At 57.9% G+C, this 26,148-nt stretch overlaps 1 protein-coding gene across 1 annotated transcript; it reads right to left on the bottom strand.

Moving 5' to 3' along the window:
- Positions 1-3,603: 3,603 nt before the first annotated feature.
- Positions 3,604-10,295, bottom strand: LOC141976630 (uncharacterized). The gene is made up of 2 exons (XM_074937708.1): positions 9,665-10,295; positions 3,604-3,704 (listed from the first exon to the last, which is right to left on the bottom strand). Exons 1-2 carry the CDS (start codon positions 10,268-10,270, stop codon positions 3,696-3,698), a joined length of 615 nt encoding a protein of 204 aa, XP_074793809.1. The 5' UTR covers positions 10,271-10,295; the 3' UTR covers positions 3,604-3,695.
- Positions 10,296-26,148: the final 15,853 nt, after the last annotated feature.

The raw sequence follows: 26,148 nt of genomic DNA, 5'->3' as shown, positions 1-26,148 counted from the left end.
TGGTGTATACAGAGCGACCCGGTGACTTGGGAAGCTGGGTGCAAGGGAACAATCTACGTTTCAATACAGTGACATGTTCAGGAACAAAGAACGCAGGCCACGCTCACAGCATGGGGGGCTCTAACCTGGGAAGCGGTGACTCTGGAAAAGACTTGGCAGGCATGGTAATCAGCTGACCAGGAGCACCCAGTGCGAGGCTGGGGCCAAAAGGGCTTATGCCATCCTGGGCTGGACAAACAGGGCAATCTCCAGTTGTTAGAGAGGTTATTTTCCCTCGGTATTTGGCACTGGTGCGACCTCTGCTGGGATCCTCTGTCCAGGTCTGGTGCCCACAATTCAAGGAGAATGTTGATAAATTGGAGAGGGGTCAGAGAAGAGCCACAAGAGTGACTGAAGGACTGGGAAACATGCCTTATAGTGAGAGACTCCAGAAATCAATCAGTTCAGCTTCACAAAGAGAAGGTTACAGGGTGCCTTGATGACAGTCTGTAAGTACCTACACAGGGAGCAAATGCTTGAAAATGGGCTCTTCAGTCTAACAGACAAACGTCCAACACGATCCAGCGATTGGCAGTTGAAGGTAGACAAATCTGCAGAGCTCTCCAGGCCAATCACTAAACCCGCCAAGTAACATAGCCCGAGTGTGTGTTTTACTCACCTTTATCTTCTCCACAAGGAGGGCTTTGCCGAGAAAAGCTGACAGGTTTCTGTCTGGGTGCCTCGTGAGGACGGCCCTGCTGATGGTGATGACACGATCCAAGAATTCAAGTTTCTTGGCCTCCTCCTATGCCCCGCAGAGAATAGACAAAAACAGGAAGGTTAGCGTGGAAAGGAGCTGCCAGTGGGAGAGATGTCAGAAAGCTTCCGCCCAGCGCTGCTCAGGCTTTGATATGCCGAAGGCCAGAAGGCCATTCATCTCCCAACAGGAGTGACTATGCGGGGAGGGCAGGGCAGCTCTGTGTGAAACCAGACCAGAGAGGGAGCAGATCTCACGGGGTAGGTGTCGAAAGAGGAACTGCAAGATGGGGGCTAAGCAGCCAGACAGTCTTACTGGGGGGCTTGATAGAGTGGGAGGAACATCTGGGTGTGACACCCTGACACCCCAATATTCGCCACTGTCATCTAATTAGGATATGTTTGGTACCAAGTATGTCTTGTAAGGTATCATTCTAAAAGTCTTTGTCTGCTAGACATTAATGTCTCATTGGATTGCATGTGTTATCGTTGGATGTGACGTTCTGAAGTTCAGCTGTGTATGTGTTCCTGAAAAACACTGTGAGGTTCAAAACAGCCTTTCAGGTAGAACAGCAAAAAAGCCAAACACTGGCTCCTGGAGGAAATGCACAAGCATTAGGGCTACCCCAGGAACTGCGTGCAATAGAAACCTCCCCGAGATAAGGCGACACAACGGGACCTGTTGGACCCAGGTCACAGGAAGAGTTTTCCAGCAGGTGGGAAGAGAAGATAAAAGGGGAACAATGACATCGCAGGGGGGACGGGACGGGACCTCAGACTCCCTGCAATAAGATACCTGGAAACACCTGAGAGACAAAGATTGAACCATGAGAAGTGATGGTCCCAGGCTAGAGAAAGAGATTCCTAGCCTGTGCAAGAAAACCTGGGAAATCCAAGCTGCAAAACCAAGGCAGCTTCTGCCTTAAGAATCTGCCAACCTGTTTATCACTCAGGGAGAATTTGCTAATGTCTATCCTATCTATCTGGTGTGTAAAGCTTCGTTTGTGTGTTTTCTTTATTTACTACGGTAATCTGCTTTGTTCTGTTTGCTATCTCTTATAACCGCTTAAAATCTACCTCTTGTAGTTCATCATCTTGTTTCTTGTTTACACCACAACCCAGTTTGTAGTATAAATTAGTAAGTGGGAGGAGGGGCAAAGAGTTGTTCATACCTCTCTCCACGTCGAGGGAGGGGGTGAATGTCAAAAAACCTTTGGGTCTGTACTCCAAAGGAGGTGGGCACCAGAGAACTGGGACAAGGCCCTTCAGCTGAGTCTTCCCAGAGCTGATCTCAGTGTCTGTGTCTTTCTGCAGCTGTGTGTGGCCCTGCCTGTGTGTATGGCTGGAAGAGGCTTGTGAGCCGAGCTCAACAAGACAAGGTAACGGGGGCCCAGGCTGGCAGAAGAGGCGGGCTCAGTGATAAGCCAGTAAATCAGGTGGCACCTCAAAGGGGGGCAACCCATCACGCTGGGGACTGGCCAAATCCACTGGGCACAAGTGGGCAAGGGGCATGGTGGGTGCCTTTTGTAACTCCAGACAGGATGTTTTTAAGATGCTGTAGTTTAAACAGGAATTATTTGGGGGCAGGTCTCTGGCCTGTTTTATACAGGAGGTCACAGTGGTCCCGTCTGGCCTTAGAATCCATGCCTCATCCGGAGAAGGACGGATGGTGCATGTGGACAGGGCAGTAGCTGAGAGATCAGAGGAGGGCTCTTGGTACCTGTTCATTGCCATTGAGAAAGGCGTTGATGTACTCTAGGGTCTCTTTCTCCTGCGAGTCTGGCCCCATAAAGCAGGAGGCATTCCCCCGTGATGGTGAATCTGATCAAAGACAGAGCAGTGGTAATACCTGAGGCTGCCAAGCTGCAGGCTGGGTGAGAGAGATCTTAGCAGAAACCCTTGCCCCCCGCTCCCACCCCAGCAGGGTAGCAGCCCCGATGCACAAGAGGGTCTGGCACAGCCATCCCTGGTTTCCCCAACTCTTTGCTGCTCAGCCCAGCAAAGATCCAGTCAGAGCCCTGGTTCCCAGCTGCTACCCCACTTCCCTGCCGCACCCAGCATGCAGGCTGAGCCTGGGGACTTGGGGAGCGCCACACCTGGAAGGAGGCATGATGTCAGGCTATGAGTGGTGTCCCCACTCTCCGGGCCATTGCTGAAGGGGGCAGAGGGACTGGCAGTGAATCGGTCTGCTCCCAGCTGCGGGAGAGGGAGGAGCTACCCAGTCTGCACAGGATACGGGGACCCAGGGCCTCCCCGTTCTGCTTCCTCTGACTGCCATTCCTGCCATCGACAGCCACGGGGTGTAACCTGGGCAAGCCCTGGGCTCCCATCAACAACCCCGCCACCCAAATGCCCTGTGCTGTGCCATGCGTCACCCCCCTGCAAAGGAGCCAGCAGATAGGGCTGCAATATCAGGGGGCATCTCATGCTTTGGCCGGCGCCCTGCAATCCTAGGCTGAACAACCCACCGTGCACAGAGCATTCCCTTCGACCATTGGAAAATATCTTCCGACCCTGCAGTGTGACGGATGGGGGTGAGCAATTCAGTCAGTCTCCACCTGATGCTTCTGCTGCCGCCCCTAATGCCCCGATCAGATGTAGGGGCTGCAGCTGCTGCCAGCAGGAGGGGCCATTCCCCCCTGCCTGGGTTTTCCTGTCTCTCCATCTCATGGCAGCCCAGAGTTGTACAAAGGTGATGGAGTCTTCTCCCGCCACTGACACCTTGGTCTTGCAACCCCAACCCCCAGAGGGGCCAAGCCCCACCGCAATGCAGGGCCATGGCCCCTGCCATTTTTGCAGCCCCCTCCGCCCACCCAGGAGGCACCCACTCACCAGCATGGAAGGGCTGAGGCACACACAGCTCCTGCTGCTGCTGTGGGCTCTTCTGTGGACTCTTCCCTGGAGGAGGTCTCGTCTCCTCCCAGGCAAGGATGGGCTTCAAGGGGACCTTGCGGACTTCCTCAGCCATCCTGCAAGAAGCCAGGACAAGGCATTGCTTGTGAGGGGTGAGAGGCGACTGCCCCGTTCAGCATCAGGGCCAGTCCACGTACTGCCATTCCACCAGCGCCTACAGCTGCCAGCTGAGATCAGGGCCCTGTTGCCCCAGGTGCTGCAGACAATCCCTGGGCCGTAGGGCTCAGACTCTAACTAGCCAAGGCAGCCAGCAGGGAAACAAGCCAGTGGATGGCCTCAAAGTCACCCAGGCAGTCAGCAGTACAGGAAGGATTAGAACCCAGGTCTCCCGACTCCCAGGCCCATCCCGCAGGCCAAACAGCCTCCCCCGGCTCACTCCCGCCTCTCCTTCTGCTGGTTCACAAACTGCCCAGCAGACAGGCTGCATCCAACCACTCAGGATTCTTCCTGCCCAGGGAAATTACCCTGATCCCTTCCCCCAGGAATCTTGGGTCCGTGGCAGGTCCCAGGTGGGGGAGGCAAGCGGGGTGGGGGAGCGGGGGCGGGCTGGTGAGCAGCAGGAGTTGCTCTGACACCACCGTGAAGGGGAAGGAGCAGATGGCGGGAGAGCGGCAGGCAGGCAGGCTGTGCCGGGGCAGAGCTTTGTGGCGAATTCGCAGCTCCTCTCTCCAAGGCCTGTGTGGCAGCAGCTGCTGCAGAGAATCCCAGGCCTGATTCCCCCCATGCTGGGTCTCCTGAATGGCCCCTGCCCTAGGGGGCTCCATTCCTCACCCAGTGTCTCCTGCTGACTCGCCAGCAGCTGCACGGCAGGCATCCTAAGGCACCTCTAGTCCTCTCCAGAGCTCATGGGGACTGTCCTGGCATCGGACTGTCCTGGTGAATGGAACAATGGCTCCAGGCAACCGGAGAATGCCTGTTCCCCCGGCAACCTCAGTGTCTGGGCACTTACCTGGCCCCATCATGCCAGTGGCTGAGCACACATGTGTTGTGGTATTTAGGCTCTCAAACCCCCCCCGCAGAGCAAGGACCTGCTCTCCCTCATCTGATCTCACACAGAAGACTTACAGAGGAGCGGGGAACTGAACACAGCTCTCCTGGGTCCCAGCCCAATGCCTCATCTAATAACCTGTGCCACCTTCCCGTGCCTTCCCACCAGCCCTGCCAAACCCTCCTCCTTGTCTCCGTCCCCTCCGGGCTCGACTGGTGCGACCCCTTCTGTCGAGCCGCCCCAGACTCCCGCCTGTGCGCATGCCACTGCCCGCTTCCTGACTGGCACCAGGCTAGACGGCCGGCACCGGGGCACTTGGCAGACGTGCGTCGCCCAGCCAGGAGCTCGGGGAAGGCTCGGTGTGGTTGGCGATGCAATGGAAAAGCAGAGGTGGGCATGTGATGATGTGACGCAGCAGGGAGGGGGGAGTGTTGACCTGGGAATGTGCCCTGGGGACGGGAGACCTGAGAGCCTGTCACCTGAGCCAGGAGGGGGAGGGGGAGGTAACACCTCTGCCCAGGAATGTGGACGGAGGCTGCAGCAGGGAACCTGCTCGGTGGGTTTTGTTTCAGTTTGGGGGCTGGGGGGAGGAACACAGGGAACCCCAGGGCTGGGGTCTAAGCTCCCTGCTCCCCCAGAAGGACTTCACTGAGGGGTCCTGGGTGTACCCACAAGCTCTGTTTTGGACTGTGTTCCTGTTGTCCAATAAACCTTCTGTTTTACTGGCTGGCTGAGAGTCTCACTGAATCCCAGGAAGAGGGGTGCAGGGCCTGGACTCCTCCCCCCTTCGAGACTGAACTGAGCGGGGTCACTGTGACCAGTGACCTGGGGAAGTTCGGGGCCCCCTCTCCGGGACAGCGCATCCGCTATCAGGTTGGCACTTCCCTTCACATGGACCACGTCCATGTCGTAATCCTGCAGGAGCAGGCTCCACCTCAGGAGCTTGGCGTTGGCTCCTTTCATCTGGTGCAGCCAGGTCAGGGGAGAGTGGTCGGTGTACACGGTGAAGTGTCGCCCGAAGAGATAGGGCTCTAGTTTCTTGAGGGCCCACACCATGGCCAGGCACTCCTTCTCGATGGCCGCGTAGTGTTGCTCCCGGGGTAGCAACTTCTTGCTCAGGTACACGATGGGGTGTCTCTCCCCCTTTCCATCCTCCTGCATTAACACCGCCCCCAGTCCCGTGTCGGAGGCGTCAGTGAACACCACAAAGGGCTTGTCAAAGTCTGGGTTTGCTAGAACTGGGCCACTGACCAGAGCCTCCTTCAGCGCCCGGAAAGCCTCCTGGCACTGCTCGGTCCAGACCACCTCGTCTGGCTTCCCCTTCTTGCATAGCTCAGTGATGGGGGTGGCTATGGCGCTAAAGTGGGGCACAAATCTTCGGTAGTATCCTGCCATCCCAATAAAGGCTTGGACCTGCTTTTTGGTGTGGGGAGCGGGCCAGTCTCTGATCACCTCCACCTTGGCCGGTTCCGGCTTTAGGCGGCCGCTCCCCACCCGATGGCCCAGGTAAGATACTTCAGCCATCCCCACCTTGCACTTCTCCGCTTTGACAGTCAGCCCAGCCCCCTGGAGTCGGTCCAGCACTTGTCTAACCTGGGACACGTGGTCCTCCCAGGTCTGGCTAAAGACACAGATGTCGTCAATATACGCCACGGCAAAACTCTCCATCCCCCTCAGGAGCTGGTCCACCAGGCGCTGGAAGGTGGCCGGCGCTCCCTTGAGGCCGAAAGGCAGGGTCAGAAACTCATAGAGCCCCAGAGGGGTGATAAAGGCCGATTTCAGCCGGGCATCTGCATCCAGCGGCACTTGCCAGTAGCCCTTTGTAAGGTCCATGGTGGTAAGGTACCGAGCTCCTCCCAGCTTGTCTAGGAGCTCGTCCGGCCTGGGCATGGGGTAGGCATCAGATACAGTGATGGCATTGAGCTTCCGATAGTCCACACAGAACCGGACTGACCCATCCTTTTTGGGGACCAGCACCACCGGCGAGGCCCAAGGGCTGGCCGATGGCTGGATCACCCCCAAAGCCAGCATGTCCCGGACCTCTCTTTCCAGGTCCTGAGCAGTTTTCCCTGTGACTCAGAAGGGGGAGCATCTTATTGGCGGGTGCGACCCTGTCTGCACCCGGTGGACAGTCAGATTAGTGCGTCCAGGCTGGTTGGAAAACAGCTGTCGGTACGGATGCAGCACCCCCCTGACCTCAGCTTGCTGGGCAGGGGTGAGCTGATCCGAGAGGGGGATTGTTTCCAGGGGGGAACCAGCTCTGGTCCCAGGGAATAGATCTACTAAAGGGTCATCTCCCTGCTCCTCCCACTGACCACACACAGCTAACACCACATTCCCCCTGGCATAATATGGCTTCATCATATTCACATGGTACACCCGGCGGTGGTGGGCCCGGTTCGACAGCTCCACCACATAGTTTACCTCATTGAGCTGCTTGACGACCTTGAACGGGCCCTCCCAGGCGGCCTGTAGTTTGTTCTTTCTCACGGGGATGAGAACCATCACCTGATCCCCGGTGGCGTAGGCACGGGCCCGCGCCGTGCGGTCATACCAGACCTTCTGCTTCTTCTGGGCTCTGGCCAGATTCTCCCTGGCCAGGCCCATGAGTTCAGCCAGTCTCTCTCGGAAGGTCAGGACATACTCCACCACTGACTCTCCATCGGGAGTGGCCTTCCCCTCCCACTCGTCTCTCATCAGGTCCAGGGGGCCCCTCACCCTCCTTCCATATAACAGTTCGAAAGGCGAAAATCCGGTAGACTCCTGGGACACCTCCCTGTACGCGAACAGCAGGTGAGGTAAGTACTTGTCCCAATCCTGCGGGTGCTGGTTCATAAAGGTTTTCAGCATCATCTTTAGCGTCCCGTTAAACCTCTCCACCAGCCCATTGGACTGGGGGTGATACGCTGAGGCCCAGTCATGCCGGACCCCACATTTCTCCCACAAGCACCGGAGCAGGGCCGACATGAAGTTGGAGCCTTGGTCTGTCAAGACTTCCCTGGGGAACCCCACTCGGCTGAAAATGGTCAGGAGCGCATCTGCCACGGTGTCTGCTTCAATGGAAGCTAAGGGCGCTGCCTCGGGGTAGCGGGTGGCGAAATCTACCACCACCAGAATGTATTTCTTCCCCGACCGGGTCGTCTTGCTGAGAGGCCCCACGATGTCCATGGCCACCTTCTGGAAAGGCTCCTCTATGATGGGCAAAGGTCTCAACGCCGCTTTCCCCTTGTCCCGGGCCTTCCCCACCCTCTGACAGGGGTCACAGGATCGGCAATACTGCCGGACGGTGGTAAAGACCCCGGGCCAGTAAAAGTTCTGTAGCAACCTCTGCCGGGTGCGCCGGATTCCCTGGTGCCCTGCGAGGGGGATGTCATGGGCCAGGGACAGGAGCTTGCGGCGGTACTTCTGGGGGACCACCAGCTGCCTCCTGATCCCACAGGACTCCCCTTCCCCTGGGGGAGCCCATTCTCGGTACAGGAACCCCTTCTCCCACAGGAACCTCTCCTGGCAGCCTCTCCTCATGGTCCGTCCCTCACTGAGGTCGGCCAGGTCCCTGAGCTTCTGCAAGGAGGGATCTTTCCTCAACTCGGCCTGGAACTCAGCGGCTGGGGAAGGGATGGGGCCCGGTTCCCCCTCCGTGGCCAGGTCTGAGGCCGCAGCCTCTCTGAGCCGTGCCCCTCGGCGCTCCCTCCCCACCCGAGTAGGGTCTCGCGCCTCCAGTGTGGTACCCTCCCCAGGGTCAGGTCGCAGTGCCCCTCGCCGGCTCTGGCTACGGGTCACAACCAGGGCGGTCTGGGGGTCGCTTGGCCAGTCCTCTAGGTCTCCCCCCATCAAAACTTCAGTGGGCAAATGGTGGTGTACCCCCACATCCTTGGGGCCCTCCTTGGTCCCCCATTTCAGGTGTACCCTTGCCACGGGCACCTTAAATGGGGTCCCGCCCACCCCCGTCAGGGTCAGGTAGGTGTTGGGCACCACCCGATCTGGGGCCACCACCTCGGGCCGGGCCAGCGTCACCTCCGCGCCCGTATCCCAGTATCCATTGACCTTCCTCCCATCCACCTCCAGGGGAACAAGGCGCTCTCTCCGGAGGGACAGCCCCGCACCCACCCTGTAAACCGAGCACCCTGAGTCCAGAGCCTCCAGCCCTCTGGCGGGGCTGGCTGGGGGTACTCTTCCCTCCTGAGCAGGTGGCAAACTGGTAGCCCCCCTTTCCTGGGTCGCCTGCCCCTCGTCCAGCTGAGTCCCTACCCAGTTAACCCTGGGTAGGTTGGGTCTGCTCAGTTTGTCCCTGAGCCCGGGGCACTGGGCCCGTACGTGGCCTCTCTGGCCACAGTGATAGCAGCTCAGGTCACGTTGGTCCCCTCGAACGGGTCGGAGGGGCCCGACACCAGGCGTTCCCCTTTGGAGGGGGTTCTCCCTATTTCCCCGCTGGGAGGCCCCATGGTGACTCTCTCTCTGCATCGGGGGGGGCCTGTTCTTTTGGGACTCCTCCCGGCTACCCCCTGACCGACTGTTCACAAACTCGTCGGCCAGCTGCCCTGCATGCTGGGGGTTCGCGAGCTTTTTGTCCACCAGCCACAGCCTCAGGTCGGAAGGGCACTGTTCATACAGGTGCTCCAGTACAAACAGGTCAAGCAGGTCCTCTTTAGTTTGGGCCCCCGCTGTCCACTTGCGGGCATATCCCTGCATCCTGTTGACCAGTTGTAGGTAGGTGACCTCAGGCGTTTTACGCTGACTCCGGAACCTTCTCCGGTACATCTCGGGGGTCAGCCCAAACTCACGGAGCAGGGCCTGTTTGAACAGTTCATAGTCCCCTGCCTCTGCCCCTGTCATCCGGCTGTACACCTCCACGGCTTTGGGGTCCAGTAAGGGGGTGAGGAACTGGAGCCTGTCTGCAGGGTCAACCCTGTGCAGCTCGCAGGCATTCTCAAAGGCCGTCAGGAAGCTATCTATGTCCTCCCCCTCCTTCCGCTGGGCCAGGAAGCACTTATCAAAGCTCCTTGCAGTCTTGGGTCCCCCCTCACTCACCGCAGCCGGGGCCCCACTGCTCCTCAGCCTGGCCAGCTCCAGTTCATGCTGTCTTTGTTTCTCCTTCTCCTGCTGCTCATGTTGACGTTCCCTCTCCTTCTCCTGGCGTTCCCTCTCCTTCTCCTGACGCTCCCTCTCCTTCTCCTGACGCTCCCTCTCCTTCTCCTCCTGCTCATGTTGACGTTGTTTCTCCTCATGTTGACGTTGTTTTTCATGATCCTCCAGCTCCCTCATTTTCCTCTCCCTCTCCCATTCCAGCCGCATCCGCTCCAGGGATGGGGAGCTCCGCTGGGAGGATCCCCTGCTGGCTGCTGGGGTCAGGGGGCCCTCGGTATTCGCTGGGCTTCCCACAACCCCTCCCCCAGGCATAGGTAGGAAGGGTCTCGGGGTGTCCTGGGCAGCAGTCTGACCCCTCCCAGCCTGGTCAGGCCCCAGGGCCCACGCTGCGTCCGCCGGGCGGCTTCCCTCAGGGACAGGGATCGGGTCATCCAAGCGATCCCTCTCCTCCAGCTGGGCAATCAGCTGTTCCTTGGTGGACCTCCCGACGCGCAGCCCCCTCTGCCTGCACAGCTCCACCAGGTCGCTCTTAAGGCGTTTAGCGTACATCTCCCGGCTGGCCACTCGCAGGCCGGGCAGCTGTCCACGGTTTCCAGGAAAAGCCCCTAGTGTGCCAGTCCTTCTTGAGGTCACCACCTCTTTGCCAGGGTCGAGCTGCAGACTCCTCCGCCCCTGGGACCGCTCGCTGCAATCCCCCGGGGGACCCTGTTACTGCAAAAGTCCTTCTCTCTGGTCACACACTCCCAGGGGTTAACCGCCCCCTGAAACCGTCTCTCTCTGAATCTTCAGCACGCCTGGTCCCCGTCAATCCCCCTTCGTTTTACTGTTCCCCAGTCACTTACTGCAGGAAGCGCCGTTCACGGGGTGCAGTAGATCCCACCTCTGCCACCAGTTGTCACGGAGTGTGGGGGAGTCCAGGCCCTGCACCCCTCTTCCTGGGATTCACTGAGACTCTCAGCCAGCCAGTAAAACAGAAGGTTTATTGGACAACAGGAACACAGTCCAAAACAGAGCTTGTGGGTACACCCAGGACCCCTCAGTGAAGTCCTTCTGGGGGAGCAGGGAGCTTAGACCCCAGCCCTGGGGTTCCCTGTGTTCCTCCCCCCAGCCCCCAAACTGAAACTAAACCCACCGAGCAGGTTCCCTGCTGCAGCCTCCGTCCACATTCCTGGGCTGAGGTGTCACATCCCCCTCCCCCTCCTGGCTCAGGTGACAGGCTCTCAGGTCTCCCGTCCCCAGGGCACATTCCCAGGTCAACACTCCCCCCTCCCTGCTGCGTCACATCGTCACAGGGCACTAGAAGATTCTCCTACCTGGAGTCAGGAGTGGGCAGAAGCCTGCATGTAAATGGGCCACCCACTTTCTGCTGCCGGTGGCGGAGCTGGAACTGCTGGCTCAGCGTTCCCCAGCGGCACGTGCCAGCTCTCGCTCTGCCAGAGCCAAGCCTGGCAGTGAGGGGATGAGGCTGTGCCAGCCAGCAGGGACGTGTCACAATGGGCAGGCGAGTCACAGACCAGCCACTGTGTGACTCCCCAGCCATGGGATGCCCCAGCCCAGACTTGCTCTGGCCTCGCCAAGGCTTTAGAGCCTGTCCTTCCCCACCGGGGTCATGGCAGGGACCTTCCGCTCCCCACAGTCACAGACGTGAGGCCGGAAGGGACCGCTGGGCTCCTCTATTCCCAGCTCCTGCAGACCCCAGGCCAGAGCTCCTCCCTGCGTCCATGCTATTGGAGCCAGGGGGTCTCTGGATCCCCGAGTGGGAGAATCAGTTCCATTCCGGTTCCTCCTTCTCGTGACAGTGCAGAAAGGGATTCATGAACTCTCCCCACCCATAGCTCCCAGCCCACACGGGAGGCTCTTTCCACTTTCCCAAGCTGCCGGGTGCTTTGGCCATGGGGTGTAAAATGGTCCCATCTCTGCTTCCTCTCCCACCGCTGCAACGACGCAGAAGCTGCTTTAATAGCAAACCCCCCCCCCCCCCGCCCGCCCAAATGAGTCTCAGATCTTGCTAATGCTCAGTGCCATGACAGCCCCAGGAGATGATTGCTGTGGTGTGTGAGGAAGTGGGACTGTTCTTAATGTTTCCTCTGAATAGTGTGGGGGTGCCTCAGTTTCCCCTAGGCAGTTCTTAAGTCTCTAGGTGGTGGGGTAAGGCTGTATGATCATTGCAGAGCCCTAGAGGGCAGGTATGTGCAGGGGTCTGGACACAGAGAATGGCCGACACCCTGTTTCCTGGGTGCTGATGGCCTGGCCCTTCCCCCCTGCAAGGTGAGAGCTAAAAGGGTTGGAGAACAAAGGAATCAGGTGACCTCCTGGCCCAGGAAAGGGACAAAGCCCAGAGGAGGAGGGGCTGGAGAGAGTTTCAGTTGAGGCTGGCTGGAGACATGGAGTGAAGTACAGACTTGGTTGTCTGGCTCACTACCTCCCAAAATGGACTCAGCTGAGGGGTCCTGTTCTCTGCACCTACATGCTCTGTGTTAGACCATGTTCCTGTCGTCTAATAAACCTTCTGTTTTACTGGCTGGCTGAGAGTCACGTCTGACGGCGGAGTTGGGGTGCAGGACTCTCTGGCTTCCCCAGGAGCCTGCCTGGGCGGACTCGCTGTGGGAAGCTCATGGAGGGGCAGAGGATGCTGAATGCTCCGAGATCAGACCCAGGAAGGTGGAAGCCGTGTGAGCTGTTTGCCCTGCAGACAGGCTGCTCACAGAAAGCAGACTCCCCCAGAGTCCTGACTGACTTCGTAGGGAGCAGTTCCAGAGCATTGCCCAGGGACTCCGTGACATGGGGGTCTCGGCCCAGGGGGAGGCAGTGACTCCTAGAAGCAGGGAGAGCAGCAGCACCGTAGATCAGGGAGGTCTGGCAATGCCAGTGGCTGCCTGGAGTCTGGCAGCCCAGGCACTCAGAGCAGATTGTCAAAGGCCAAACCCCTCTCACCACCGGCTCTGTAGCTCCCCCTTGCTTTCGGTCTGTCTTAGGCACCATCCTGGCCCTCATCCCCCTGGCATCCGAGCACTACCCAACCTCAATAGCATTTATTCTAACTGCCCCCTGCAGGGCAGGGCCTGGCTGCTACCCCCACTGTACAGACAGGGAACTACAGCACAGAGGGAAGAAGGGACTTGCTCGAAGACAAACAGAGCATCTGTGGCAGAGTTGGGAAATGAACATGGGTCTCCTGGGTTCCAGGATGGCACCTGCTCTTTCAACCTCCTGCCCCCTTCGTCCCTGGTTCAGTGGGAGCTGTGGGAGCTCTCTGGGGCACAGGAGCTGGCTGGTGCCCAGATGGAGCTACGTTGCCTATTGCACAGATCTCGCTCTTCCCGAACATTGAAAATGCTGCTCCAACCATACCAGGACCTGCCAGGATCCTTGCAGCTGGTCCGTGCTAAATTGTGAACTGTGCCCTGGCCTCCCAGAGTGGGGCAATGGGAGAGGGTGGGGTTGGCCCAAGGCCCTGCTGGATTGCGGCTCATGCGTACGGGGTCCCAGTGCTACAGAGCTCTGTGCCGGGGCAGCGCTTTGTGGGGGTTTCACAGCTCCTCTCTCCAAGGCCTGTGTGGGAGCAGCCGCTGCAGAGAATCCCAGGCCTGATTCCCCCCATGCTGGGTCTCCTGAATGGCCCCTGTCCTGGGGGGCTCCATTCCTCACCCAATGTCTCCTGCTGACTCGCCAGCAGCTGCACGGCAGGCGTCCTAAGGCACCTCTAGTCCTCTCCGGAGTTCAGGGGGACTGTTCTGGCATCGGACTGTCCTGGTGAATGGAACAATGGCTCCAGGCAACCGGAGAATGCCTGTTCCCCCGGCAACCTCAGTGTCTGGGCACTTACCTGGCCCCATCATGCCAGTGGCTTAGCACACGGGTGTTGTGGTATTTAGGCTCTCAACGCCCCCTCCACAGAGCAGGGACGTGCTCTCCCTCGTTAGCTGAGGCCCGGAGTGACTCACCTGATATCACGCAGAAGACTTACAGAGGAGCGGGGAACTGAACACAGCTCTCCTGGGTCCCAGCCCAATGCCTCATCTAACCACCTGTGCCGCCTTCCCGTGCCGTGCCACCAGCCCTGCCAAACCCTCCTCCTTGTCTCCGTCCCCTCTGGGCTCGACTGGTGCGACCCCTTCTGTCGAGCCGCCCCAGACTCCCTCCTGTGCGCATGCCGCTGCCCACTTCCTCACTGGCACCAGGCTAGACGGCCGGCACCGGGGCACTTGGCAGACGTGCGCCACCCAGCCAGGAGCTCGGGGAAGGCTCGGGGTGGTTGGCGATGCAATGGAAAAGCAGAGGTGGACACTAGAAGATTCTCCTACCTGGAGTCAGGAGTGGGCAGAAGCCTGCGTGTAAATGGGCCACCCACTTTCTGCTGCCGGTGGCGGAGCTGGAGCTGCTGGCTCAGCGTTCCCCAGCGGCACGTGCCAGCTCTCGCTCTGCCAGAGCCAAGCCTGGCAGTGAGGGGATGAGGCTGTGCCAGCCAGCAGGGATGTGTCACAATGGGCAGGCAGGCGAGTCACAGGCCAGCCACTGTGTGACTCCCCAGCCATGGAATGCCCCAGCCCAGACTTGCTCTGGCCTCGCCAAGGCTTTAGAGCCTGTCCTTCCCCACCGGGGTCATGGGAGGGACCTTCCGTTGTTATACCAATAAAATAAAAACCAGCAGGATCTCATTAAAGGGAAAAAGGCAAAATACCACATTTATTGTGAATACAGAAAGAATCATAGTAAGCAGTTAGTTATAGCTATAACATTCCATTCAATCTCATATTTATTCACACATTCATTCCTACAAACACACACACACAGGTTCTGCAAGGTTGTTATCATAGTTACCAGCCTTAGAGTTGCTCATGCCAAGCCACTGGCCAGGTAGCCTGGACATGAGGAGGGAGCAGGGCCTTGTCAGATGCTCATCTGATGCTCCTGGAAGTTGGTTTGCAGAATCAGACCCCAAAGTTTTCACTTTTTAGAGTCTATTTTTATTGGAATTTCTTCCTATGCCAGTCTATGGGAATTGCTTCATCATGCTGTTGCTGAATCAATCAGCAGATAGCACATTCCTGACGGCTCCGTGCTGCTAGATTTTATCTTGTTCTTTGGTTCTCTCATTCTTGAGGCTGTTGGGTGGATTCCAGTCTGCCCTCCGGGGGTCCTCTGGTTCCATCCCGGTTCCTCCTTCTTGTAACAGTGCAGAACGGGGATTCATGAACTCTCCCCACCCCCAGCTCCCAGCCCACAGGGGAGGCTCTTTCCACTTTCCCAAGCTGCCGGGTGCTTTGGCCATGGGGTGTAAAATGGTCCCATCTCTGCTTCCTCTCCCATCGCTGCAACGACGCAGAAGCTGCTTTAGTAGGAGATGCTGCCAGCTGCAGGGTGAGAGGGGGGAATGGCTGTGGGGAGACAGATGGGTCTCCCTCAGCTGCGGACGCTTCTATATGTGCTGTTCCCCTCCCCACACACCCTGCTGTGGGGGAGGTTGGAGAGGGGCTGCTCAAGGACCGGCCTAGAACAGGACACCTCCTCCCAGTTCTGAACATAGGAGAAGCCCGGCCCACTGGACTCAGTGCCAGGGTCCCAGGGATGCCGATGGGCTGTGGGTCAGGGACTCAGGGTGAGATTCTTGAGAGTTCAGACCCACCGTGATCTCAGCGTGCTGAGCGCTGGGGGAATTAGGCCTGAACACAGTCACTCTTAGGGTTGCCAGGCATCCGGTTTTCTCTTTCGAAAAGAGACCCTGGCGGCTCCGGTCAGCACTGCCAACTGGGCCGTTAAAAGTCTGGTTGGCGGCAGGGGGATGAGGAGGGGGCCTGCAGCAGCTCTCTCTGTGGAGCTCTGGGGCGGTGCGAGCCCCCGCTGGCAGGGGGTGGATACCAGCGGAGAGGCTGGGAAAGGCATTTGGCTGCAGGCTGGGGCTGGCGGGGTTAACCCCCGGCAGCTGCCTCTGCGGTGGCCAGGGGTTCCCTGCAGAGCGGGCACTGTGGCCTTTAGGAAGTGTCTTCAGCCCCCTCCCTACCCGGCCCACTGCTCCCCAGCTGTTGGGAGCTGAGAGAGGAGGGGTCAGCCACCTGTCCTGGGTCCCACAACCTGCTCCCTGTGGGGCTACTGTGCTGGGTTCAACTCGGGACCATGCGGCCAGCAGGTAAGGGGCTGTGGGCAGGTCACTCTCCTCCCGGGGATGAATGGGCTGCGTGGAAGCATGGGGTAAAATTGGGCTGCTCCCATTGGGAACTGGTCCGAACAGAGTCAGGCAGCAGCTGAGTGTGGAGGCCCCAGCCAGCAGCCGGGCTGTGGGGGAGAATGAAGGAGAGGGGTTGGGGGCCACTGCAAATAGCAGGAGGCGGAGGGGGGGCCTGCATCAGCTCTCTCCCTCGAGCTGCTGTGATTTGCACTGTGCTGGGGGAGCAGCGAGCCAGGGGCAGCAGTGGGGTGGGTGTGTCACTAGCGGGGAATTCTCTCCCCCCCTCCCCACATTCCAGAGAACAGGAAAAACTTTTGTCCTCACCGAGCCAGGTGTCCAGGATTCATGGCTGTTAGAGCAGCCTCTGACACCCGGGAAATGCCAGGGCAGTGCTGGTGTGGCTGCTATTTAAGGGGCCACCTGACATCAATGCCTCCCAGACCCCCACAAACCACACCAGCCAGAGCCACCCAGAGCCTGCACTCCAAGCCCCCTCCTGGGCCCCAACCCCCTGCAACAACTCAGAGCCCCCTCACACACCCATACTCCCTCCTGGAGCCTGCACCCCACATTCCCTCCCACACCCGAATTCCTTCCAGGACTCCACACCCCTCTCCCACACTCCGAACCCCTTGGCCCCAACCTAGAGCCCCCTCATACACCCCAAGCCCTTCATACACAGCCCCACCCCAGACCCCGCACCCCAGCTGGAGCCCTCATCTTTCCCCCCACACCGCAGCCCCCTGCCCCAGCCCAGAGCTCCCTCCTGCGCTCCGAACCCCTTGGCCCCAGGCTGGAGCACCCTCCTACACCCTGAGCCCCTCGTCCCTAGCCCCATCCCAGAGCCCACACCTCCAGCCGGATCCCTCACTCCCCCACAAACGCCAATCCCCTGCCCCAGCCCTGGTGAAAGTGAGCGAGGGTGGGGAAGAGTGAGAGACGGAGAAGGGGGGATGGAGTGAGTGGGGGTGGGGCCGTGGGGAAGGGATGGGGTACGGGGAGGGGCTTTGGGGCAGCGGCGGGGCAAGGATGTTCAATTTTCTGAAACTAGAAAGTTGGCAACCCTAGTCACTCACCTTCCTGAGACGGTGGATCCTCAGGGCTGGGGCCGGTGCTCGGGATCAGCTTCTGGCCTGGGCAAAAAACACAGACAACATCAGGGACGTTCAGCGTTCAGTGGCCAACCAAGCAGAGATCATCCCAGAGATGCAGCTGCTACAAATCCCTAGACCATGTCTCTCCAAAGGAGCCTCAGACACACTGGGCCAAATCCCAGCTGGGGTAAATTGGCCCCGCTCTACTGGAGTCAATGGGCCAGATCTCCAGCTGGTGCAGATCAGCCCTGCTCCATTGACATCAGTGGGCCAGATTCCCAGCTGGTGTAATAATAATTAATAATCATAATGCACTAGCACCTGACAGTCAAATCCAGGTCAGGTCTCATTGACCTGGTAGCTTTACAGACAAGATAAATGTCAATCCCTGCCCACAACGATCATGAGTGGATGAGAAAGAGAAACTGCCCAAGAGGTGGGGTTGGAAAATGGAGTTAGAAATCTAATAAGAACATAAAAACAGCCAGACTTGATCAGACCAATGGTCCATCTAGCCCAGTATCCTGTCTTCTGACTGGGGCCAATGCCGGGTGCTTCAGAGGGAATGAGCAGAACAGGACAATTAATGAGTGATCCATCCCCTGTCATCCTCTCCCAGCTACTGGCAGTCAGAGGTTTAGAAACACCCAGATCATGGCTAATAGCCATTGACGGACCTAACCTCCAGGAACTTATCTCATACTTTTTTCTACCCAGTTATCCTTTTGGCCTTCACAACATCCACACGTTCCATGGCAGAAGCCCACACAATTATAAAATGCCTGACACCATCCAGCTGTTCCCTTCCCCCTCCTCACATTGTGTTGGGGTCCAACAACTCACCTGGTACATTCAGTGTCTGGGGGAGACTGGGACGAGAATTTTTCACCTGGTTCTGGTCGTTCCTGTACTGGTACATACATCGAAACTGGCCTGAGCTCCGCACAGAGATGTCATGTCGATACAGTGACCGGCCTGGTGTGACCTTTTGGCTTGATATTTCTTTACCATCCTGACAGAAAATAACTAAAGCAGCTAAAGTCTTGAGACGAAGGTGACACTGAGCCGAAATGGAGTCCCCGACCTGAGCTGAAGAGGTGCTCAGAGACAATTTAAGAGAAGGGAAGTCACCTGCAACAAGAAAGAGAGACTAAGGGTACATCTACATGGCAAAAACCAAATGTGACAGCAAGTCTCAGAGGACAGGGCAACTGACTCAGACTCATAGAGTCATGCAAGGGGGCTAAAATTGAAGTGTGGACACTCTCGCTGTAGTGTGGACACAGGCTAGCACCACTTGAGTAACACGAGTACCACTAGTCCTCCAGTGCCTTCCCACAGTTCCCATCGTGTGCCCAGAAACGCCAGACTGGTAAAGAATTCATAGCACATCTCAGTTTTCTGCAGCTCTCCGAGCCGTGGGCCGTGCCCCAAGAAGCTGTTCGTAGCCCCACACTCGAGGGAGAGCAGAATCAGTGTGGGCACAGCAGGGTGCCTGTTCTCGCAGGAGCTCGGCTAACTCAAGAGGAGTCATTGTGTGCGGATAACTCGAGTTAGCTCTGCAGTGAAGGCAGAGCCAGGCAGGGAACGAAGCATTAGTGATGGATTAGTGAGAAGTACGCTTGGCTGATTGAAAGAGCCGTTTCTCTTCACGTTGGAATTAAAATAAATACAGTGCAACACAGGAGATTTAAGACAAATTCATTCTAACAGGTTTCAGAGTAACAGCCGTGTTAGTCTGTATTCGTCTCTAAGGTGCCACAAGTACTCCTTTTCTTTTTGCAAATTCATTCTAGTGCAGTGCCCTGGGCTCATCAATACACTCCTCTATTAGCACCAACTCTGCCAAGATTTACACACGGAAACTTTGTTACACGTGTATCTCAGGGACACTGGGCTAGATCCCTGGCTCATGTAAATCAGCCCTGCTCCATTGGAGTCAACAGAGGTATTCTGATTTATGCCTGCTGAGGATTTGGCCAAGATGTGTTTCACTTCCAGTAAAGTTTATGGTCTCTCACTGTGGGAAGTTCCATTTACAGTGCGATTACCAGGATTTCAGGCAGGAATCGTGCAAGAGGCATTGCCCACCCACCCGCCTCCTACACCTCCCCAGCCACCCTCCCGTTGCCATTGTCTGGGGGTTTCATTCCTTTCTATGTCTCCCCTTCTTCCACGTCTCTTGTGCTCTCACTCACCTGGGGAGCTGCAGGGCTCCTGGCCTGTGACCCCAGCACCTGCACCAGACAGGAGAGGGGGTGACTGGCAGACACAGCAGCTCTAACTATATTAATGTCACCCCAGCTACACTAGGGTGACATTAACATTAATAATTAAGCCAAGACAAGCCAGAAAATCCCAACTCAGGATCATGTTGCAAGAGCCATACACCCCGATCCCACAATTGGATCCATCTGTGGGCCCTGGGTCTCACCATGGCTATCGATGGAAAGCCCCAAGTGGGAATCTTACAAAGTTTGAATATTTGCAAGGCAGGATTAAAGTTTCCATTAACGTCTAAGAAATTTGTCCTAATAGTAAAACACTCCTCACCATGTAACCTGCTGAAAACAAAGAACACGAACATTCATGATCTTCAAAACATTTTCTCACTGTCTTTACTTTCCTAATCAGCTTCAACTCTTTGTCCTCGTCCCTGAAATGAGCCCCGCACAGCCAGTCCTAACCCTGTCATTTCCAGGTTTGTAACCTCAATATCATCCTTTTGATGCAGGTCCATTCTATGTACTATTAAAGATCTGCTCACCGGCTCAGACTTTCAGAGCTGTATAGGTGATTTGGATGCTCAGTTGCCATGAATTTGAACAAAGTGTCCAAATCCCGTCGGCAGCTTTGAAAATCTCAGCCATAGGTTGTAATATATATGTGAGTACAATACACACACACAGGGACATTAGATATTAAATAAAATAGCTAGATATCAAAACAATGTTCTGAGCATTAAATATTCTCTCAGAAATTGGTAAGAAACTTTGGCCATGAATTTCAAACCAGTTTTTAAACCCAACATGAAATAACTGCTTAGAGCTCAGTATAACATCAACGTGCAGCTGTTCGTTTAAACCATTTTTACCATAACTTCCCCTCCAGGCTGTTCCCCATGTCCCCCCAGCACAGGCAGACCTAAAAACCTGCCTGCCCCTAAACCGCTGGGCAGAGAGCTCACTGCAAACTCACAGAGCAGTCACAGCAGGATCATGGGGTGATCGAGAGCCGGCGACTCAGCCTGAATATCCCACAGCAGCATCGAGTCTACATCTCTGATGAGCAGCCATTGGGGCTCTCTGCCCCAGGTCCCTCCTTCTCCCTTCCTTCTTCCGGCCCGGACAGGCTCTGGGCTCTTGTAGCGTGTCTCAGGGAGGCCCTGATGTGTCTGTGGCCAGAGGGGCCCTCCCTCATGAGATGAGAATGGAAACATTATTCTCCATCCCCCCCACACACACACATCTGGTCTCTGCATCGGGGAGAGCTGGACCCCCTGGTTTCCCATTGGAACCTCCCTGTGACAGGCTCAGTCCTGCTGAGCCAAAACTAGTGAATTTCTAAATCCATTCCCAGGAAAAGGGCAAATTCCTCTTGACAATTTCCACTATTTTACCACTAGCTCCAGCTGTCCCCTGAGACGGGAGACACCAGGGCATGTTGTTGGTGTGAGCTGGTGTCTGTCTCGGCGTCTCCACCCTCCACAGCCTGCCGCACGCACCACTGCCAGGGCGGGCGTTGTGTGTGGGGGTGAATTTATCACAAAATGATGCACAGGGGTCATTAACATCTGTTCTGAGCTCCCAGCCTGCTCTGGCAGTGTGAGCTCTCACTCCACTGGCCTCTTCACTGCGCCCCCTCAGCCCTGCCCCCAGGGCCCGTGCGTCCCTGTCACACTGACCCAGGCCTGCCCGGCCCAGGCATAGGGCTCGGGCAGACACTGTGCCTGTAGAACACCCAGCCATGGAGAGGGAAGGAATGAAAACCCAGCATGCCCCAGGTGTTCGTGTGAAGGGGACCTGAGACACTGGCATCACATGGAAAACGGGGACCATGCCGGTAACACCAGGACGTGGTCTGTGGACAGCACTCCCTTTGGTTGGGGGTGATACAAAGGCCGGGAATTGGCTGGGCACAGGACCTTAGCATTGGAAAGCTAATGTGCCAATATATAAAAAGGGTAAACGGGATGACCCAGATAACTGTAGCGCTGTCAGTCTGATGTGGCTTCCCGGCAAGATAATGGAGTGGCTAGAATTAAAGGAGGGTAAGATAAGAATGTAAGAACGGCCATACTGGGTCAGATGGTCCATCTAGCCCAGTATCCCGTCATCTGACAGTGGCTGGTGTCAGATCCTTCAGAGGGAATGAACAAAACAGGGAAATTATCAAGTGATCCATCCTCAGTCTTCCAGTCCCAGCATCCGGCAGTCAGGGACTTAAAGACTCCCAGAACATGGGGTTGTGTCACAGGCTTGTGACGATGTGACGCAGCAGGGAGGGGGGAGTGTTGACCTGGGAATGTGCCCTGGGGACGGGAGACCTGAGAGCCTGTCACCTGAGCCAGGAGGGGGAGGGGGAGGTGACACCTCTGCCCAGGAATGTGGATGGAGGCTGCAGCAGGGAACCTGCTCGGTGGGTTTAGTTTCAGTTTGGGGCTGGGTGGAGGAACACAGGGAACCCCAGGGCTGGGGTCTAAGCTCCCTGCTCCCCCAGAAGGACTTCACTGAGGGGTCCTGGGTGTACCCACAAGCTCTGTTTTGGACTGTGTTCCTGTTGTCCAATAAACCTTCTGTTTTACTGGCTGGCTGAGAGTCTCAGTGAATCCCAGGAAGAGGGGTGCAGGGCCTGGACTCCCCCACACTCCGTGACAACTGGTGGCAGAGGTGGGATCTACTGCACCCCGTGAACGGCGCTTCCTGCAGTAAGTGACTGGGGAACAGTAAAACGAAGGGGGATTGACGGGGACCAGGCGTGCTGAAGATTCAGAGAGAGACGGTTTCAGGGGGCGGTTAACCCCTGGGAGTGTGTGACCAGAGAGAAGGACTTTTGCAGTAACAGGGTCCCCCGGGGGATTGCAGCGAGCGGTCCCAGGGGCGGAGGAGTCTGCAGCTCGACCCTGGCAAAGAGGTGGTGACCTCAAGAAGGATTGGCACACTAGGGGCTTTTCCTGGAAACCGTGGACAGCTGCCCGGCCTGCGAGTGGCCAGCCGGGAGATGTACGCTAAACGCCTTAAGAGCGACCTGGTGGAGCTGTGCAGGCAGAGGGGGCTGCGCGTCGGGAGGTCCACCAAGGAACAGCTGATTGCCCAGCTGGAGGAGAGGGATCGCTTGGATGACCCGATCCCTGTCCCTGAGGGAAGCCGCCCGGCGGACGCAGCGTGGGCCCTGGGGCCTGACCAGGCTGGGAGGGGTCAGACTGCTGCCCAGGACACCCCGAGACCCTTCCTACCTATGCCTGGGGGAGGGGTTGTGGGAAGCCCAGCGAATACCGAGGGCCCCCTGACCCCAGCAGCCAGCAGGGGATCCTCCCAGCGGAGCTCCCCATCCCTGGAGCGGATGCGGCTGGAATGGGAGAGGGAGAGGAAAATGAGGGAGCTGGAGGATCATGAAAAACAACGTCAACATGAGGAGAAACAACGTCAACATGAGCAGGAGGAGAAGGAGAAACAACGTCAACATGAGCAGGAGGAGAAGGAGAGGGAGCGTCAGGAGAAGGAGAGGGAGCGTCAACATGAGCAGCAGGAGAAGGAGAAACAAAGACAGCATGAACTGGAGCTGGCCAGGCTGAGGAGCAGTGGGGCCCCGGCTGCGGTGAGTGAGGGGGGACCCAAGACTGCAAGGAGCTTTGATAAGTGCTTCCTGGCCCAGCGGAAGGAGGGGGAGGACATAGACAGCTTCCTGACGGCCTTTGAGAATGCCTGCGAGCTGCACAGGGTTGACCCTGCCGACAGGCTCCAGTTCCTCACCCCCTTACTGGACCCCAAAGCCGTGGAGGTCTACAGCCGGATGACAGGGGCAGAGGCAGGGGACTATGAACTGTTCAAACAGGCCCTGCTCCGTGAGTTTGGGCTGACCCCCGAGATGTACCGGAGAAGGTTCCGGAGTCAGCGTAAAACGCCTGAGGTCACCTACCTACAACTGGTCAACAGGATGCAGGGATATGCCCGCAAGTGGACAGCGGGGGCCCAAACTAAAGAGGACCTGCTTGACCTGTTTGTACTGGAGCACCTGTATGAACAGTGCCCTTCCGACCTGAGGCTGTGGCTGGTGGACAAAAAGCTCGCGAACCCCCAGCATGCAGGGCAGCTGGCCGACGAGTTTGTGAACAGTCGGTCAGGGGGTAGCCGGGAGGAGTCCCAAAAGAACAGGCCCCCCCCGATGCAGAGAGAGAGTCACCATGGGGCCTCCCAGCGGGGAAATAGGGAGAACCCCCTCCAAAGGGGAACGCCTGGTGTCGGGCCCCTCCGACCCGTTCGAGGGGACCAACGTGACCTGAGCTGCTATCACTGTGGCCAGAGAGGCCACGTACGGGCCCAGTGCCCCGGGCTCAGGGACAAACTGAGCAGACCCAACCTACCCAGGGTTAACTGGGTAGGGACTCAGCTGGACGAGGGGCAGGCGACCCAGGAAAGGGGGGCTACCAGTTTGCCACCTGCTCAGGAGGGAAGAGTACCCCCAGCCAGCCCCGCCAGAGGGCTGGAGGCTCTGGACTCAGGGTGCTCGGTTTACAGGGTGGGTGCGGGGCTGTCCCTCCGGAGAGAGCGCCTTGTTCCCCTGGAGGTGGATGGGAGGAAGGTCAATGGATACTGGGATACGGGCGCGGAGGTGACGCTGGCCCGGCCCGAGGTGGTGGCCCCAGATCGGGTGGTGCCCAACACCTACCTGACCCTGACGGGGGTGGGCGGGACCCCATTTAAGGTGCCCGTGGCAAGGGTACACCTGAAATGGGGGACCAAGGAGGGCCCCAAGGATGTGGGGGTACACCACCATTTGCCCACTGAAGTTTTGATGGGGGGAGACCTAGAGGACTGGCCAAGCGACCCCCAGACCGCCCTGGTTGTGACCCGTAGCCAGAGCCGGCGAGGGGCACTGCGACCTGACCCTGGGGAGGGTACCACACTGGAGGCGCGAGACCCTACTCGGGTGGGGAGGGAGCGCCGAGGGGCACGGCTCAGAGAGGCTGCGGCCTCAGACCTGGCCACGGAGGGGGAACCGGGCCCCATCCCTTCCCCAGCCGCTGAGTTCCAGGCCGAGTTGAGGAAAGATCCCTCCTTGCAGAAGCTCAGGGACCTGGCCGACCTCAGTGAGGGACGGACCATGAGGAGAGGCTGCCAGGAGAGGTTCCTGTGGGAGAAGGGGTTCCTGTACCGAGAATGGGCTCCCCCAGGGGAAGGGGAGTCCTGTGGGATCAGGAGGCAGCTGGTGGTCCCCCAGAAGTACCGCCGCAAGCTCCTGTCCCTGGCCCATGACATCCCCCTCGCAGGGCACCAGGGAATCCGGCGCACCCGGCAGAGGTTGCTACAGAACTTTTACTGGCCCGGGGTCTTTACCACCGTCCGGCAGTATTGCCGATCCTGTGACCCCTGTCAGAGGGTGGGGAAGGCCCGGGACAAGGGGAAAGCGGCGTTGAGACCTTTGCCCATCATAGAGGAGCCTTTCCAGAAGGTGGCCATGGACATCGTGGGGCCTCTCAGCAAGACGACCCGGTCGGGGAAGAAATACATTCTGGTGGTGGTAGATTTCGCCACCCGCTACCCCGAGGCAGCGCCCTTAGCTTCCATTGAAGCAGACACCGTGGCAGATGCGCTCCTGACCATTTTCAGCCGAGTGGGGTTCCCCAGGGAAGTCTTGACAGACCAAGGCTCCAACTTCATGTCGGCCCTGCTCCGGTGCTTGTGGGAGAAATGTGGGGTCCGGCATGACTGGGCCTCAGCGTATCACCCCCAGTCCAATGGGCTGGTGGAGAGGTTTAACGGGACGCTAAAGATGATGCTGAAAACCTTTATGAACCAGCACCCGCAGGATTGGGACAAGTACTTACCTCACCTGCTGTTCGCGTACAGGGAGGTGTCCCAGGAGTCTACCGGATTTTCGCCTTTCGAACTGTTATATGGAAGGAGGGTGAGGGGCCCCCTGGACCTGATGAGAGACGAGTGGGAGGGGAAGGCCACTCCCGATGGAGAGTCAGTGGTGGAGTATGTCCTGACCTTCCGAGAGAGACTGGCTGAACTCATGGGCCTGGCCAGGGAGAATCTGGCCAGAGCCCAGAAGAAGCAGAAGGTCTGGTATGACCGCACGGCGCGGGCCCGTGCCTACGCCACCGGGGATCAGGTGATGGTTCTCATCCCCGTGAGAAAGAACAAACTACAGGCCGCCTGGGAGGGCCCGTTCAAGGTCGTCAAGCAGCTCAATGAGGTAAACTATGTGGTGGAGCTGTCGAACCGGGCCCACCACCGCCGGGTGTACCATGTGAATATGATGAAGCCATATTATGCCAGGGGGAATGTGGTGTTAGCTGTGTGTGGTCAGTGGGAGGAGCAGGGAGATGACCCTTTAGTAGATCTATTCCCTGGGACCAGAGCTGGTTCCCCCCTGGAAACAATCCCCCTCTCGGATCAGCTCACCCCTGCCCAGCAAGCTGAGGTCAGGGGGGTGCTGCATCCGTACCGACAGCTGTTTTCCAACCAGCCTGGACGCACTAATCTGACTGTCCACCGGGTGCAGACAGGGTCGCACCCGCCAATAAGATGCTCCCCCTTCTGAGTCACAGGGAAAACTGCTCAGGACCTGGAAAGAGAGGTCCGGGACATGCTGGCTTTGGGGGTGATCCAGCCATCGGCCAGCCCTTGGGCCTCGCCGGTGGTGCTGGTCCCCAAAAAGGATGGGTCAGTCCGGTTCTGTGTGGACTATCGGAAGCTCAATGCCATCACTGTATCTGATGCCTACCCCATGCCCAGGCCGGACGAGCTCCTAGACAAGCTGGGAGGAGCTCGGTACCTTACCACCATGGACCTTACAAAGGGCTACTGGCAAGTGCCGCTGGATGCAGATGCCCGGCTGAAATCGGCCTTTATCACCCCTCTGGGGCTCTATGAGTTTCTGACCCTGCCTTTCGGCCTCAAGGGAGCACCGGCCACCTTCCAGCGCCTGGTGGACCAGCT

This window comes from Natator depressus, chromosome 23, assembly GCF_965152275.1.
Source record: "Natator depressus isolate rNatDep1 chromosome 23, rNatDep2.hap1, whole genome shotgun sequence".
In the NCBI taxonomy this organism is placed as follows: Eukaryota; Metazoa; Chordata; order Testudines; family Cheloniidae; genus Natator; species Natator depressus.
Note: the sequence above shows the minus strand (reverse complement) of the source record. Positions and strands in the feature narration are given on the sequence as shown.